General features: G+C 35.8%; 2 protein-coding genes and 1 long non-coding RNA gene across 9 annotated transcripts; 1 reads left to right on the top strand and 2 right to left on the bottom strand.

Moving 5' to 3' along the window:
* LOC26530877 (ras-GEF domain-containing family member 1B-like) lies at window positions 1-13,826 on the top strand. Of its 6 annotated transcripts, none has more exons than XR_004304396.2 (6): window positions 1-166; window positions 290-1,335; window positions 1,393-4,429; window positions 4,486-4,609; window positions 8,198-11,928; window positions 12,534-13,826. XR_004304396.2 is itself a non-coding variant. In XM_070208842.1 (5 exons), exons 2-4 carry the CDS (start codon window positions 2,588-2,590, stop codon window positions 4,503-4,505), a joined length of 204 nt encoding a protein of 67 aa, XP_070064943.1. In that variant the 5' UTR covers window positions 809-1,335; window positions 1,393-2,587; the 3' UTR covers window positions 4,506-4,609; window positions 8,198-13,826. The 6 variants fall into 6 exon arrangements, 1 of the variants encoding a protein (XP_070064943.1); XR_004304395.2 differs by lacking the exon at window positions 12,534-13,826 and having other exon boundaries at window positions 2-166; window positions 8,198-11,511; window positions 11,765-12,479; XR_004304397.2 differs by lacking the exon at window positions 12,534-13,826 and having other exon boundaries at window positions 14-166; window positions 8,198-8,243; window positions 8,306-12,479.
* LOC6627968 (uncharacterized) lies at window positions 5,294-7,150 on the bottom strand. 2 transcript variants are annotated; one of them, XM_002051585.4, is made up of 2 exons: window positions 6,425-7,150; window positions 5,294-6,357 (listed from the first exon to the last, which is right to left on the bottom strand). In XM_002051585.4, the coding sequence occupies exons 1-2, from the start codon at window positions 7,023-7,025 to the stop codon at window positions 5,294-5,296; spliced, it is 1,665 nt and encodes a 554-aa protein (XP_002051621.2). In that variant the 5' UTR covers window positions 7,026-7,150. The 2 variants fall into 2 exon arrangements, with proteins under 2 accessions (XP_002051621.2, XP_032293562.1); XM_032437671.2 differs by having other exon boundaries at window positions 5,294-6,366; window positions 6,425-7,147.
* LOC138911182 (uncharacterized) lies at window positions 9,652-13,948 on the bottom strand. The gene is made up of 3 exons (XR_011416559.1): window positions 13,816-13,948; window positions 12,458-12,552; window positions 9,652-9,742 (listed from the first exon to the last, which is right to left on the bottom strand). It is a non-coding gene; the product is annotated as an uncharacterized lncRNA (long non-coding RNA).
* Between the last annotated feature and the right edge of the window lie 1,305 nt (window positions 13,949-15,253).

Below are 15,253 nucleotides of genomic sequence, written 5' to 3'. Positions count from 1 at the left end.
GAAGTTTGCCGCGTGTGGTTTAAACAGCGCACAAATAGTTTATGTATTTTGCTTTAAAATGAATAAATGAATAATATTAACGTGACGAAGATTAACTTGTGTATATATAAATTAATAATATCACTTGTTCCTTATTACGAGATACACACTAACATAATTAATAGAGGTAAAAGTTAAGTTAAAATAGAATGGAATTATTATTATGCGATTAAATGCTAAATATTAAATAGAAAATGCTATGTAAAATCAGTTCTCAACCGATCGGTTATCATTAAAAATCCACTTACAGTCACGCACAGAAATATGGAGCTCTTAAATTAATAATATTACATATGTTTCTGGCCGACAATAACTGTAAGTATGCAGCTTACGATTATTTTATGTTTTCCGTATTATTACAAATACTCATACGCCTCGTAAATTTGTAAATATAATCGAAAAATGTATAAGCCATGCAGATGACAATAATCTATTAAACATTTGAATGGCACAAAAAGGATAATTGAACGTGCATGAGGCAAATAATAATCAGTTTGTAATAAAAATCCTATCCTAAATCTGTGTCCAATTATTGTTATCTTAATGACAAATTTGACAAACGTAACACAGTCAAGTAATTAAAATTATCAACTGAAGTTATACACTTTATTTAATCGTATATGTTTTTTATGCATATAAATTAATTGCTTAGGAAAGGAAATTTTCACTTGAAAAGAATTCAGTTGTTTTTATTGCCGATAAAATCATAATTAAACTAAAAATCGAAATCGAATGAAGAGCTTAAGTCAATTAAATGTGCCATGTAAAAACTGTCATAAATCATTCGTACTTAATATTTCTTAAAGAGAAAAATTGCTTTCTACGTTAATATTTGTAGAGAAACAGTCATAATTAATTAGTTCCGAATTTTTCAAAATGACTCTTAATATCGATGAACAGACAGTTGTTCAGTATTTACGCGAAACTCTGGCGCCAGTTCCATTTGACGATCTGCTGACAGAGTTTAGCGGTGCGCAACCCGATGAAGCAACTCGCAAGCAAACCAAAGCTCAGCTGCAAAAAGTCCTTATTAAATCGATCAACTTTGGGTTAATAATGCATTGCAACAATCACTTCTACTCAGCAACGCATGCTGAAGATCTCCAAGAAATGCTTGAAAATGAATCAGACGGTGATTATTCGTCCGATCATAGCATAATTTCCTTTTCAAGTTGCGAGTCTTCTACCAACAAGCCTTTAGCAGTTGAAGATATGGACAAAGTGGAGACCGAAGAAAGAACTTCATCTAGCAGCGTAGAAAAGTAGATAAAGCTTTGGCCAAAAAGGGCAAGAATGGTAAGTTTTCGGTCACACAAAAAATTATTAATATTTCAAAATAACAAACATCCTTAGCTTATCAATATATTGAATTCTTGCGGTTGTTTTTTAACGATTGTTCGTGATACTTCTGAGGCAACGGAGCTGATTCTGAAAATATGTATATAAATTGGCATAGTTATGTAAAATTTTTTATCTAGTATTCCAAAGAAAATTTCAGACAAATTTCAATGCAAAAGTCAACCTAAAAATGTTGTGTATTATCTTTAATAACAACCATTTAATCATTTTTCCTGTTTTTCAGATATAGGGCAATAGACAACATGTGTGGCACAATGTGTTTGATTTTATCCAGGCGACAGCCCAAAGTATTGAAGGCGGTATTGCTTGACAAGAATCTGTCACAATTGTGGACCGACTTTTCAAAATAACTTTTAATGTCTTCAAGGTTATTCCGTTGTAATTTTCAAACAGGTTCTTCAGCTTTAAGGGTAGAATAGAAACAACTGTTTAAATGTCCTCGAATTTGAAGACTTTTTATAATACTGTCGGAAAACCAGTATATTTTGTATTTTATATATTGGCTGGGAATTTATTAGGCGCACATTCGTAAGAAATGGAATTAAAATATGTTATCCAGTTTTGAAGTGTAAAGAATTGCCTGAGGACAGGGTAACCTTTTTTTTATAATGAATTATTAAAGGCTATAAAAAAGGCTGTTAAAAATTGCAAGCTTCAATTATATTGTGTTCATTTTATTCAAATATCCCTTTCGTTTTATATAATTTGACTGTACCATGCAATTTACAATAAATTTAAATTTAGGTAACTTCTAAATATGCCAGCTAAACTTAAATTCTTTAAACAAAAGTAATTTTTAATGCAAATTTATGAATAATATAAAACAATTATAATAATAATTCACTTTCATAAAGGGACTCAAAGGCCTTAACGTGTAGTACGTGGCGTATGAGTAATATGGAATGGTTGTACGCCCTGTTGATTTGATGACGAGTCATTGAATCATAATAAATGCTGCACATTTTCGCAGTCTAACTATTTATTCTTTGCAGCGTACGTAACTCGTGGACGTGATGATAACATTACGAGGCATGGTCCTCGATTCGTACGGTCTGTCACCTGTTTGGGGTGTGTCCGTGCGTTAATCAAACACACAGCAATCCATTTGTAACCCAAACACAGCCGTGCAGCACACACATGACCGCGTCACGAGCGGCCACCAGAACGTGACATATGGCAATGTACTTTTATGCCAGTAAGATATCATCCATAGCATGCGGCACGCGTTGCAAGCAAACCGTGCTGCAAAAGTCGCGCGGTCAACAGGATCGCGATAAACTTATACATATATCGGCAGCTCAGTAGATGCCATCAGCAAAGCTCAGAAAGCGAGACAGGTACTGACGAAGTCAGATGCAAGGTGGAAAACCATCTTAACGTGCAGATGTTAACATTTTTCGCTCGATGCCAGCGACTTGAAGGCAAAAGAATTACCCTTAAGCCTGGAGGTGGGACTTGAGCAGGAAAACGAGGGCATGGGACTTAGGCGCTAGCACAATTCAAATCAGTTGAATGGACGCGATTTGGAATTGGGTATTCAGCAGTTTGGTGTGCGACTATTACAGATTAAATTATTTGAAACATATAAATTTGTTGAATTTTATAGCTTAGCACCGCAAAATCCACAGCAACGGGCCCTGGCGTTGATATATTCCAATATGATATGTCCATAAATCCGCTTAGACACCAGCAATGTTCTATGGGTTCTGAGGCAATTATACACATTTTATTTTTTATAAAATTTAAATAGTTTGTTTTGCAATAAAAAAAAAGAAGGAATTTCTGGCTTGTAGTTTCGTACGTTGACCAATAAATCAACTCGATGAAATCCAAAATCGTTATATATTTCTAAATATCATATTCAGACCGTGTTTTCACACTTATCATGCGGCATTATGTACATATATGGTAGAATAGCCTCTGTAGCGCTGGACGCATTTGGTGAGGCGCTCACACTAAAGCAAGTCAATGCTTTAAATAAGTAATCAATTGCAAATATCAGAGCTGCCTATCGAATGAACTTTGTACATTGTTTAATCAAATAAATAAACGAACATATGCATGCATTAAATGAAGATTATAAATTCATGATATAGAAAGAACGGTGAATTTTTAATGGAACCAGAGGGCTTTTATTGGTTGGATTGTACAAATTTTACACATAATTGAAATAAACAATTCATGCGCTTTAGTAAACAAATTATTTATTTCCATGTACTCGAAAATTCACCGATTCAACCTTCCCTAAATGTTTGATATAATAGCTCTGTGTATATGCAAAAGACAAACCAAAAATTAAATATAATGGAATCTGAAGGCAACATTTTCTATTGCTTCATTAAAATGCAATAAATCTATTTTTTGCTTATGTTTTAAAGTGTCTTTTATTTTGCATATGAATTTTATAACTTATGAATATACTTGCTCGAAAGTATATATCTTTATTGATCTACACACATATCAAATAAAATATTTGGCTAACACTTCTGGGATGTTGACTAGACACTTGAGAATTTTGGTTCAAACTTTACAAAGAAACCAGACGCTTATTTCATTATGCAGCCTACGGCATCAAAATAAGCAAACCAATGTATAATGGAGCAGTGAATAGTTAGGCGGAGACAACACTGACACTGACCGCATTATCTATGCAGCCACAATAATAATTTATTCATTGCAAATAAGTAATGGTGCTAGCTCTAATTTGATAGACAACTGGCAAATTCTAACAATCGAAACTAATTGAATCCAGCACTGTCTACGTGTGTTTCATATAAACTGAAAAAATTCGCTATCTCTGGCACTAATCTATGGTTCTATTTATGCTCTATTTGTGTCTTACATGCCTTGCAGGAGTTTCTGTTCTCATTTTTATTATTGTCACGTTTGTATCTGCGGCCACAAAAGCTGCTTGGGAAACTGCTGGACTCGGTACCTGAACGTTTAGAGACATTAGTTGCCCTACTGACTGAGTGGACGGCGAAATATCCATACGATTATCGTGACGAGCGCATGATGAATCATTTAAAAGGTGAGTAATTTTCCAACTTAAATGAAAGCTTCTTCTAATGCATAATTCCCTACAAGGTGCTGCACTTCACATTTAGAAGCCATAGTCTTCCAAATACTAAACGCCTTACTTAACCGACTGACAGAGTTGGAGCAATATGAGGTCGATCTGCGCGCCTGCCAGACCAATAGAACCGATATGGTGAGTTCTACACAATAAGACTTAAACCCTTTCTCTGCGTATTAGTTTACTTGGACACTTGGACAATTATGCCTGCTTCTTGAATGAGCAACAAGCACAAAGTCGAAAGCTTGATATGCAGGCACAAGTTTCGCGACAGCAGCAATGAAATCTCAACTTCATCATCAACCAATAGTGGAAAGCCGAATGATTGGGTTCTTATTCCAGTGCTTGCGAATATTATAATACTGGCACTGGCCGAGTGTGTTGCCCATATGGCGTATACGTAATATTGCTCATACTTTTTAACGAATATAAGCCAAAGACTCTCGCCTTTCACATGTCCAGTAGGAGCCTTTACAAATTACATGCATTCAATTAAATCTGAGCAGGTGCCGTCTAGCGGTGAGTGCGCGCACTCCTGCTCCCATACGCAGCTATCGACCAAACTCAGTGAAACGGGTAAGACGTCGAAATTGAAGACTATAACTCCCAACTCTGGGAATTTAAGAATTGTCGTAAAGTAAGTTCGATATAATCCTATGCAAGCTCATTTTCATCCAGCTTTAAATTCTTTATTATAGTTTAAAGCACATTTTGATGCTATTAATGTTATTGTAGCGTATAATGCAATCCATCGCTGTCATTATAAACCTTCGAGCCGGAATCCAATTAGTACCTAGCTATCTTAGCAGCCCACTTGAATTAGAATTTGTAGACAGGTGAGCACACGAATCTTGCTTGTATTTTGCCATTGCCAAAGGATTTGAAGTCATTGCAGCAATTGTAGGTGTTCCAATGCTTGTATGGCACAATCTTGAGTTCGTCCATGTAGCTATGCGCGTCGCTCTGCAGGCGATTTAGGAAAAGCTTGAATGTGCCGTAGGTGAGTTGTCTGAAACGCGGGCATCTAATATCGTGGTGATGTGGCACGCCCTGACAGTAGGCCCAAAACCGTTCGACGTCTTTAATCTGGCTATACTTGCCCACAATTACATTATCGTGGCAGTCCGGATTCTCCTTGTAGGCACAAGCCGCTTCCCCAAATAGACAGGCTTGCCACAACATAGCTTTCACTATATTGTTTGAACCCACTTTGCGGATCTGTTCGTTTTCTGGCTGATAGGCAATAGAGCGTTGCAGCCAGGGCGACAGCATGCGAAAGCGCAACGTGGCCATCACATGAACAAGATACTGCTCTCGGTTCTGCCAGTCATGCTCGAGCCAGCGGATGGCGGCAAAGAACATTTCGTCTTCGCTGTTGACGCATATCATATCCATTTTGAGCAAATAGATCACCTCGTTGGCACTGAGATTGAGAAACTCGAAAGAGCTGACTAGTGGCAGGAAGCACTTGCGTATGCGAGCTAAAAATATGGACATCAAATCGCCGCATTGAAGTTGACGTGACGGCAAGTACGCATGGAATGCCTCCGCCTCCCAAATGCCCTTATTGCCAGGAATTGAAAATGCATACCAGTATTGCTCCAGCAGATAGCGCACATCCAGGAATTTGGCCATCATATACATGAGCAGAAAGTTACTGCCCAGTGCCAGCTCATTGTGGTCTTTAATGATCCAATTGTACAGCCTCACCATCAGATTTAATGAGACCTTGTGGCTGGGAAGCTCAAGAAAGCAATTGCTGTGGTCGTGAAAAGCTTTCATGTAATGGCAGAATAGATACCGATCAACATGCATAAACTCGTTTCCGATTTTCAATTCCAAATTGTCGAACCAAAAGTTGCGGACGGCAATCATGAGTAGCTCTGTGGGTTCTATGAGTCGTCCTTATGTCGGTGAAGGAATAAGGATATCCACCTTATTATAGCTTACCTAAGCGCCGGTCCTCCACGTTGGACATGTGTTTGGCTATGGAAATTCTTGAGCTAAATTTCACTGGCTGCCAGATCGTCTCAAAGTCATGCACCGTAATGTTTTGCATCATCCCAATAGCTTGTGCCAGATCCACCGTCGCTTGTTGATATGGCACCAGCTCCCGGGTCTTGGCGTGCATTTGCGCAGCTTTGGAATGCAGCTTCGACCAGTTGAGAAATGAAGTGCTTGGAAAGTACTTATTATGAAAGCCCATTAGTGGATCATGTGGTTCCTTCGCTGTTTGATCCTCCTGTGATGCCTCACTACTACTCTGCAGTAGCAGCAAATGCGGTTTCATTGAAGAGGAAGTTTTTCTTTTCATATTATTTCTGCTGTCTCTCCTTATGCTCTGGTTCCAGAACGCTTGATCCGGAGCTGCCCCATTTTCGATGAACTGCTTATGCATCCAGTGTGGCAAAAATAATGTATCGTAGTCGTGCGAAGAATTCATCATCCTCTCATCCTCGCATTGACGAACTTCTGACATGATGCGCGGAAAACTCACATGCAGCTCTTGTTTCCGTGGCATGATGAAGGACGGCTTATTTTTTTGAGCCATTTCATCTGTGCGTTTTATATTTAAATCACAACGGAAGCAGACAGTATTATTTGTGCTTTTGAAGCTGATCTTAGTCTCAGTTGCACCAATTAAGAAAGAAATTTATAAGAAATAAAAAGAAATTTATTTCAAAGCCATCTTAAATCTGAATATAAGAAATGCTGTAATATGAGAGAGGAAATAAAATTTGTCTGTTTTGAAACTGAAGAGCACAGGAAATTACAAGCCAAGGGTATTTTATCTTGTAAATCTGTTTATCAAGTAATCAAAAATAAGGCGTGAATGCGAATATTACTATTCGTTTTATATCTCATATTCTAAGCTTTGTCTCAATCTGTATACTCCTTTGTTTCTCATCGAAACTCTTGCAGAACTTTACCTTAATGCCTTCAACCAATTAGTTGCCAAAGCAAAATATAAACTTAAACATAATTCCGCGGGGGAGGAAATTCTCAAGCAGGCTAAGATAAAGGAACCACAAGTTTAATGTGCATATAAATATATACATGTTTGTATGTCTTTTGCTCATTAAGCACACGCGCAGCTTTAGGGCAATCTTAGCAATAATTGGGAAGCCAGCAAGCGAATGAGCCACTCATTAGTTAAGGATTTTGGTAGCGTGTTTTTATTCTGAAGTGGCCAATGACACTGGGCATTGGGCATTCGAGTCTAGCTTTTAACAGCCCAATGCCTTTAATGCTGGTGTGAGCATGGTTTGAAGAACAAGTTGTATTTAGTTGTGTACCGCTTTGATAGCTGTCAACAATGTCTAGACACGCCGGCTGACAGTCGAGGCAGTTGGGCTAAAGAGATAAAGCAACTGAAATTGGTGGCCACTTGAAACCACAGCCCCTTATCACGACTTAAGCTTACCAAACAATATACTGTTATATTTCCTGGTTGTCTGGAGGAGAAGATAAATAGCATTGACTGTACTTATCTCTTACCTGTCTCGGCTGTCGGTTTTCAGTGTGTGATTGTCTGTGAATTGTTCAGGTAAAGACATTTAAAAACAAAGCAAAGAAAATAAACAAACATTAAATCAAATAAGAATAATGATAAAGTCGTGAAAGTTGTAAAAGGATACATACACAGATAAAGTATAAGACAAAATTAGATATTATTAAACATATTCAACATACAGATAAATATATTTTCTTTTCTATTTAAAGAATTGATGCTGGCATACGAGGACACCAACAAGACTGAAAAGCTTATGTACGATTTGAGTTCAATAAAATTACATGGTAGTCTTAGTGAATAAGTGTTTTTTTCCACAGAGTTCCAGCGTAGTCCTTATCCTTGACATGTCTTATGTGAAGTTGACTTGTTGATATAAGTATACGCTCTATATTCCATCTTGAGCATTTAGAGTCTGCAAGATCAAAGGTCCTTGGCTAAATTGACTTGGCTTATGGTTTGATCAAGAATAAACGAATATACCTTATTCGGTCGAAGAAGTCTCGTTTTGTCTGTTACATAAACTTTCTATTATTTTTATGTAATGCAAAGCTATGAGAATACCTTTAATTCTATAATCAAAAAGAAAAAGCTCATCGGCAGTTAAAACAAATACTCTTTTTCACTTGTAATGAACACTTAAGGCCAGCTCCTTGCTGATGTCAAGAGCTTGGCGAATTCAGCAAATTTTCTTCGCCAGCAAAGCAAAGAGCCAAAAGAATTTGGCTGCAAAACCAAATGTGTTGAAAATGCAGATGGATGCAATGCGTGCCAAGGACTTGGCTGACTTTTTGTATGTGCAGGACTGCGGTCTCAGTAATTGTACAAAATGACATTCTCGAGGCAGAGAATTATGTTGCAAATGGCAAATATTTATGCAGCCTAATGTGTTTCATCTAATGGGCCCCATATATTTAGAGATGCGAGTGTTAATGTTGGCCAAGCTAAGGACACAGAATTCCATTCAATATACTTTTAAATTTTAAGCTAGTTATACCGGCAAATGTTTTTGCATAGTGCTAAAAGTCATATAATTACATATATCACTCAATCCGTTCGTGCTTTTTAAAATCTCTTGAAATACAATTAAGAACACAAAAGTACCAGGAGAAAACTGAAAATTTAAAATTAGGCTAATCTTCTGTTGAAGCTGAAAGAGAAGCAAATAAATATTTCAATCATGTGCAGACAATGAATTCAATTAGAATATTGAACAAATATTTGTATCTCTCCTGCAGTTGTTGTGTTATTTTTATGGTCACATTTCTGCATAATAGCTCAGACCAGTAGCTGGCAGCTTTCAAATTTTCGTTGCATTGCAAATTGCAATTGCAATCATAAATTGAGATTTGATTTTATTGTCAAATAAACAGTATTTTAACTACTGTTGATGTTGAAATATTTGCATTTCGCAGAATCGTAAAAGCATTACAAATTTGCAATTTAATAATCTAATGTTCCAAAATGTATTTAGATTTTAATTAAGTTTACTAGCGGGCTTACTGCCCGTAACACGTATAAAAAATTCTTTCAAAGATCTTTGAAAATGAGTTTGAAGTCGACCGAGAAAGGATTCTGCGAAGAGTGTTGACCACGTCTTACTTAATTTTTCGTATAGATCGTTGAAAATAATTTATAGCACGAAACGTCACTCACCAATTTATTGACCCCCATTTCCACCAATGAGCAACGCATTTTTCGAAACGTTTGAAACAATGGCTTAAAAAAGGTGGTACATCAAATATACCTACAAATGCCTTGAAAAAGATGTTAGATTGAGTTTCAGAATATCACGGGTTAAAGTCTGTGACACACACATGTGAACTATAATTCAACAAAAATCAATTTCCCATTCCGTTGATGCAACCTGGCGAAATATACGTATACGGTCATATATCATTTTTATGTATCTACAGTAACCGTGAAATGTTTATTTAATTGCGCCCTAAAAAAATGAAACACTAAAAATGTGCCAGAAAAATAAATCAATTTTTAGCCAAAGGCTATAGGCGAACAAAACAAGGTGAAATGATTTATTTCAATCGCAGACCCTATGTTTTGTTAGTGCAACTTTGACTGCTGATAAATACGGCAGGAAAATCCGTAATATGTATATTAATATATACCGTATAGGAGTAAAAGTGAAAAACATGCTTTCATATATACTCCCAGAGTTACGTGTAGAATCCTTTAAATTTGTGTAGGCCTTTTCTCATAGTGGATGCACATATTTTATAAATAAATCCAATGCATGCAATAGGCATTAGGAATAAGATTCAAACATTTATATAACTTTTTGTCTAGAAGTAATGATCAGATCCTGATGGTCCTAATACATATCGTCCATAACAGAAAAAGTCATAGTATGAATTTTCATCAATATAACCTTAAAGCTTAGCTCAGTTTACCAGTAAAGCCAATCCAATCTTTGGGTTGGCGGCTGTAAATAATAAAAAGATAATTATAATTACCACCTATTCTAACCGTAGTACCTAAGCTAAACTAGCGAACCATTGAAATAGTTTGCTCTGTTCTGTTCCTGTTTGTGCATAATTCGTATGCCAAACTTTGTCCTGCCAGTTGTTTCAGTTTGCAGGGGCTTTTACAGCTGCGGTCCTGAGAGGAACTCGGCCACCACCTGATAAATTTTCAGATTTGCATGCTAATGAATAGCGCAAGTCCAGAGCGTGCTGAGTAAACTTTTTATATTATTCGTGTGTTTTCTCGAGTATTTTGCATCAATAATAAGATTGGAATGGGACAAATACAAACTATAATGTTTCTTTCAATGTGCCTTTTGTATCTTCCATTTATGCTTCTAGCCAATGCCAATATTTATTTAAGTATTAAATCAATCCCAGACTTATCAGAGGAATCGCAATATTAAAGTAAGAAACATGACGAGATTCTAATTATTTGAGCAATGCGAATTCATTTTAATTATTCCGACCTTTTTGACAAGCATTTGGCATAGAAAAAAATTGAGTCGAGTATGTACGCTCGATTTGCAGCTTATTTAATTTAATCCTTTGTGAATAGCATTCAACGAACGCAGCAAAAGAAAAATCTCAAAAATAGAATAAGGAAATCTAAATAAAAAGCTGTGCTTAATTTGCGGATAATCGGATTGCGAGCCAACGAGTCAAATCAAATGATTGATTAATCGTTGTTCATTTAAGCAGCTGTGTCTAGCATCGAAGAACATTTTAATTAAAACCCGTTATAAGAAATCGGCCACTCGGCTGAGTCGTGGTTTTTTGCTGCTTTGAAAAATGAATATGCATATCTTGTATTCATTTTTGAGTGGCAGCTGCAAGATTATAATGAAATCATAACAAAAATGGAAGCTATTCATATGGAAATCAAACGTGACAGCTGATGTTCTATTGGTTGTTCTGATTTGCCGTATGGCTTGCTCATGAATGAGTTTGTAATATAACCGAAACAACATTCAAAGCTACTTATTACAGACTCAAGGACTAAGTTAGTAGAATGCTACTGCACAAAAAAAAGGATGAGTTCTTTGGTACGTAGCATATCATTATACAAAAACTTAATTTTTATCGATTTCAATATAAAATTCTTCTGTCTCTTCTTTTTATTTATTATTTTCCTTTTTCTATTGGTTTTGTGCGTTTGATTTCGTTAAAGGCTTTATGTGAGGTGCCAGCTTTCTACTTTACATTGTTCTGTTGTCAATAGAGATAAATTTCCTGCAAAAATTTAGTGTATTCCTTTAATATATGTTAACAATATTTGCACTATATTGATTACTCCAGCATTAAGGTATGGATCCATCAGCAGGAGAGTAAAAAGGTTTTATGGTTCCATTTAGAAGATTCAATTAAAAACTAAAGAAATGCCTTCGAGCTTACAAGATGTACGGCATATGAGTAAATCGGTTTGCAGTATAATGCTATTGCCCAATGCATTTTCGGAGCAGGTAATAAAAAATATATACAAACTTTATAAAAAACCAAACCAAACCCAAAAAAAATGGCCATCGCAACAATAAAAGGCTTAACGCAATTCTGCTAACGAACCACAACCCTGGCTTTTCAATTGCAATCATGCGGTCATTTTGCACTCGAAATATAAATATAGCATAAAAAACGGACTCATTTGTGGCTTGCAAAAGCTGCTCATATTCATATTCCTTTGAGTGGCACCTTAATCAGAACATTCTTTCGGCTAGCGCTGTTTTTTTTTTTGTGAATTTTAATTAAAAAATCGGTTCAATATTGTGGTACTCGATAGCTGGAGTATGTGATATAAGGATAGAATGCAAGTTAAGTTCTCGGCATATATTATACATAAGGCGAATCTGCGGTCAAATGATGAAGTAAACGAAAAATTACTTTTTTACGATAACGCAGCCACTAGCTTAAATGCTGCGTGACGCACAGAAGGACTTTTAGCTGCCGAAAGGGTGTTCAGATTTAACTTTTATAAATTTTTAAGACTTCACTTACTTGTTTTGAGTTACTTTTTTCCGCTCAGCAAATTTCACCATGTTTTCTATTTGCAATCATTATCTTTCAATTGGAGATGCATCTAATGGACACAGCTGCTGAAAGAGACAATGATTGATCAATCATTTAATTGACTGTGACTGTACCGCTCTGCTACACAAGGACAACCGACGGCTAAGCGCTGAATTTCCTTCCAACACATCGACACATATATTATTTAAGATGCAATAACACTGGTAATGAAATAAGGCACCTCAAATCTGGGAGCTGTTATGAATTCGTTTAGCATGCTCGAAATCTAAAGCCAAAACTGTATGAAATAAGCTTAAATATAAACATTAGCACCTATCATAACGAGCTGAATCATAATGCCAATCATACACTAAATCACTCATACGCAGTGTAAGCAAAAAGTAGACTAATCTTTTAATTTAGACCGCAGGGAATTGAATCTTTGAAGCTTTTTACCGACTTGTTTGCCAAGTGAATTGTTTTATTATTCACCTTCGCACTGCTGGGTGCATTCATTTGAATTTCACTGGAGGTGCAGTCAAACGTTTTTCGAGGCAACCCTTAACTGTAGCCAAGGTAAACTGTGCCTAACCAAGCGGTGGTCTAGCGGCACGCAGTTGAGGAAGTAAGGGGAGGATGTGATAATTGACTGATTGTTTAAGGAGTTGGCAGTGGGAATGGGTCAGTTGTTTGGCCCACTGTGTTAATGCTGCGCGTTAACTTTCTTTTGTGTTGTCTACGCAAAAGTTTTGAAGCGTAAAGTCAATTTAATGGCCATTTTGCAAGTGTATGCAGACAACTTTTTGTGTCTGCTAATTTCTTGTCAGGCAAATTTCGCTTATATTCGCAAGAGGCAGCCACGATAGGGAACAGTTCCTAACAGGAAATGGCGTTTAATATCCTTTTCTTTCGGGCATAAGATCTACTTAGAACATTCATTGGCTCCAATTGCCTGAGCGACATTTCGGTAAAAATGTCGAAGACAGACACAGTACATGGCCTTGTGGTGCCCTGAAAACATTTTATTTGTGTTATGCACGACTAACAATATAATCCACAAGCGGGGAGAAACAATGTTTACACTGACCCCTGATAACTATGTGATATTCCACAGCTTGTGTGCTCATATACTCGACATAAACATTTTTATGACTTTTACTCTATTCAACGTTTGGCCTATTACAGGATTGCTACGATTCATTCTGAGCTGCTAAAATGATTAAGCATTAGAAAGGCTTAAGAAGTAATTGTTCGAAAACAAATACCATATTTAAATATTAAATTAATATTGTCGATAATCGCGATATACGCAGGGTCTTTTATACATTCGTTTTTCAGCGCATTACCTTTAATTTTTTTTACTTAGTTCCCCGTTTTTCATCCAAATTACAATGTTTAATTTATGAGTAACTGACGATTTTATTAGTTTACCTCCTATTTTTAAATCATCGGATAATTTGTGTAGAAGAATTAAGCAAAAAATAAACCGAAAACAGCCCAAACAAAAGGTTGAACATATTCTGTTCTGTATCAAATTGTTTGACATTTTTGTCCCATGAATGTGGGTCCGACACGTGTTTGATATTATTCAACATTTTTGTGGGCTCTACTTTCGATTATTTATTTTAAGCACGTACAATGGCGCCTAACAACCGCAGATGGGCTCCATTCAGACATGGTGTAAACAAACAATTTGAATACAGTTAAAATTTATGAACTTACAAAGTGGAAAATTTAAATTGTTAAATTTCCTAGAAAATACCGTTCTCTTTGGCACTTTAATTAATGCTGGGGTACTCCCATTTCGTTATTCAGTAAGCTTCTCTCTAAAATCGGATTGAAAAACTATTAATTTTTTATTTAAAAAATGTATTCAAAAGTTTCCAAATCCAAATAAATATGAAATCAGGTCGATCGTAGTGATTATACGTAAATATTATTTCTTTTTTGGTCTGAAATGTAACAAATAGTTATCAACAGTCAAGCGATAATTTATTTCTCACACATTTGTTGAAGTAGAAATAAACTTGTAAAACTTGTTAATAAAATCTTTCAACTTAAATTAAATATTCAGAATTCCTAGAAAGAGCTATAAAAAGACCTTAATATTTACGAAAATAACTTCATTAAAAAAATATTTATGTAAACCCACAGAACGCAGACATATATAAACTTTCAACCGTAAACTTTTCATGGCTTCGTTTCCACTTTACTTGGATAAACTTTTAAGTTAAAGGACAGTTTTCAGTTTTGTGGCTTGAAGCATACTGATTCATAACAAGAAAAGCATTAAAAATAAAAATAATTGTAAACATGTGGTTTTGTATAAAGGGATTGAAAATGACTTTTTGTCATCAACACAGCTCGAAAATTTTTTAAGAAAAATAAAAATGTCATCGTATATTTTAATAACCTGTATGCATATACATATATATATGTACTATATATATATATATATATATATATATATATATATATATGTACTATATATCAACATCAACATCAACAACATACCAATAAACAAACACAGATGCACCAATTTACAAATATCCTTTTCGTAAATATTCGGCCTATAAAGAGTTTTAAATGTTGCGCTGTTGGACGTAATGAAGCATGGCATTATCGCCATTACGGTAAAGGTAGCCGGACATGGATACGCATAAATTATGCTTCGTTTCTCAATGGTGCTTAATGTGCCACTTTTGCATTTGCAACTCGCATTCGGTACTCATGGCGTATGCGTATTAATGCTGGAAAAACAAGTTAATCGCACGCTGCATACGC

The sequence above is a fragment of the Drosophila virilis genome, chromosome 4, assembly GCF_030788295.1.
Source record: "Drosophila virilis strain 15010-1051.87 chromosome 4, Dvir_AGI_RSII-ME, whole genome shotgun sequence".
In the NCBI taxonomy this organism is placed as follows: domain Eukaryota; kingdom Metazoa; phylum Arthropoda; class Insecta; order Diptera; family Drosophilidae; genus Drosophila; species Drosophila virilis.
The sequence above is the reverse complement of the archived record's forward strand: the minus strand, read 5'-3'. Positions and strand labels throughout refer to the sequence as shown.

Excerpts from the sequence above, each read along its gene's own strand:
- LOC26530877 (XM_070208842.1), top strand. Across the intron at positions 4,430-4,485 it reads CATGATGAATCATTTAAAAG|GTGCTGCACTTCACATTTAG; the intron begins GTGAGTAATTTT and ends ATTCCCTACAAG.
- LOC6627968 (XM_032437671.2), bottom strand. The coding sequence starts at position 7,025 with ATGGCTCAAAAAAATAAGCCGTCCTTCATCATGCCACGGAAACAAGAG. Across the intron at positions 6,367-6,424 it reads CGTGGAGGACCGGCGCTTAG|AACCCACAGAGCTACTCATG; the intron begins GTAAGCTATAAT and ends GACGACTCATAG.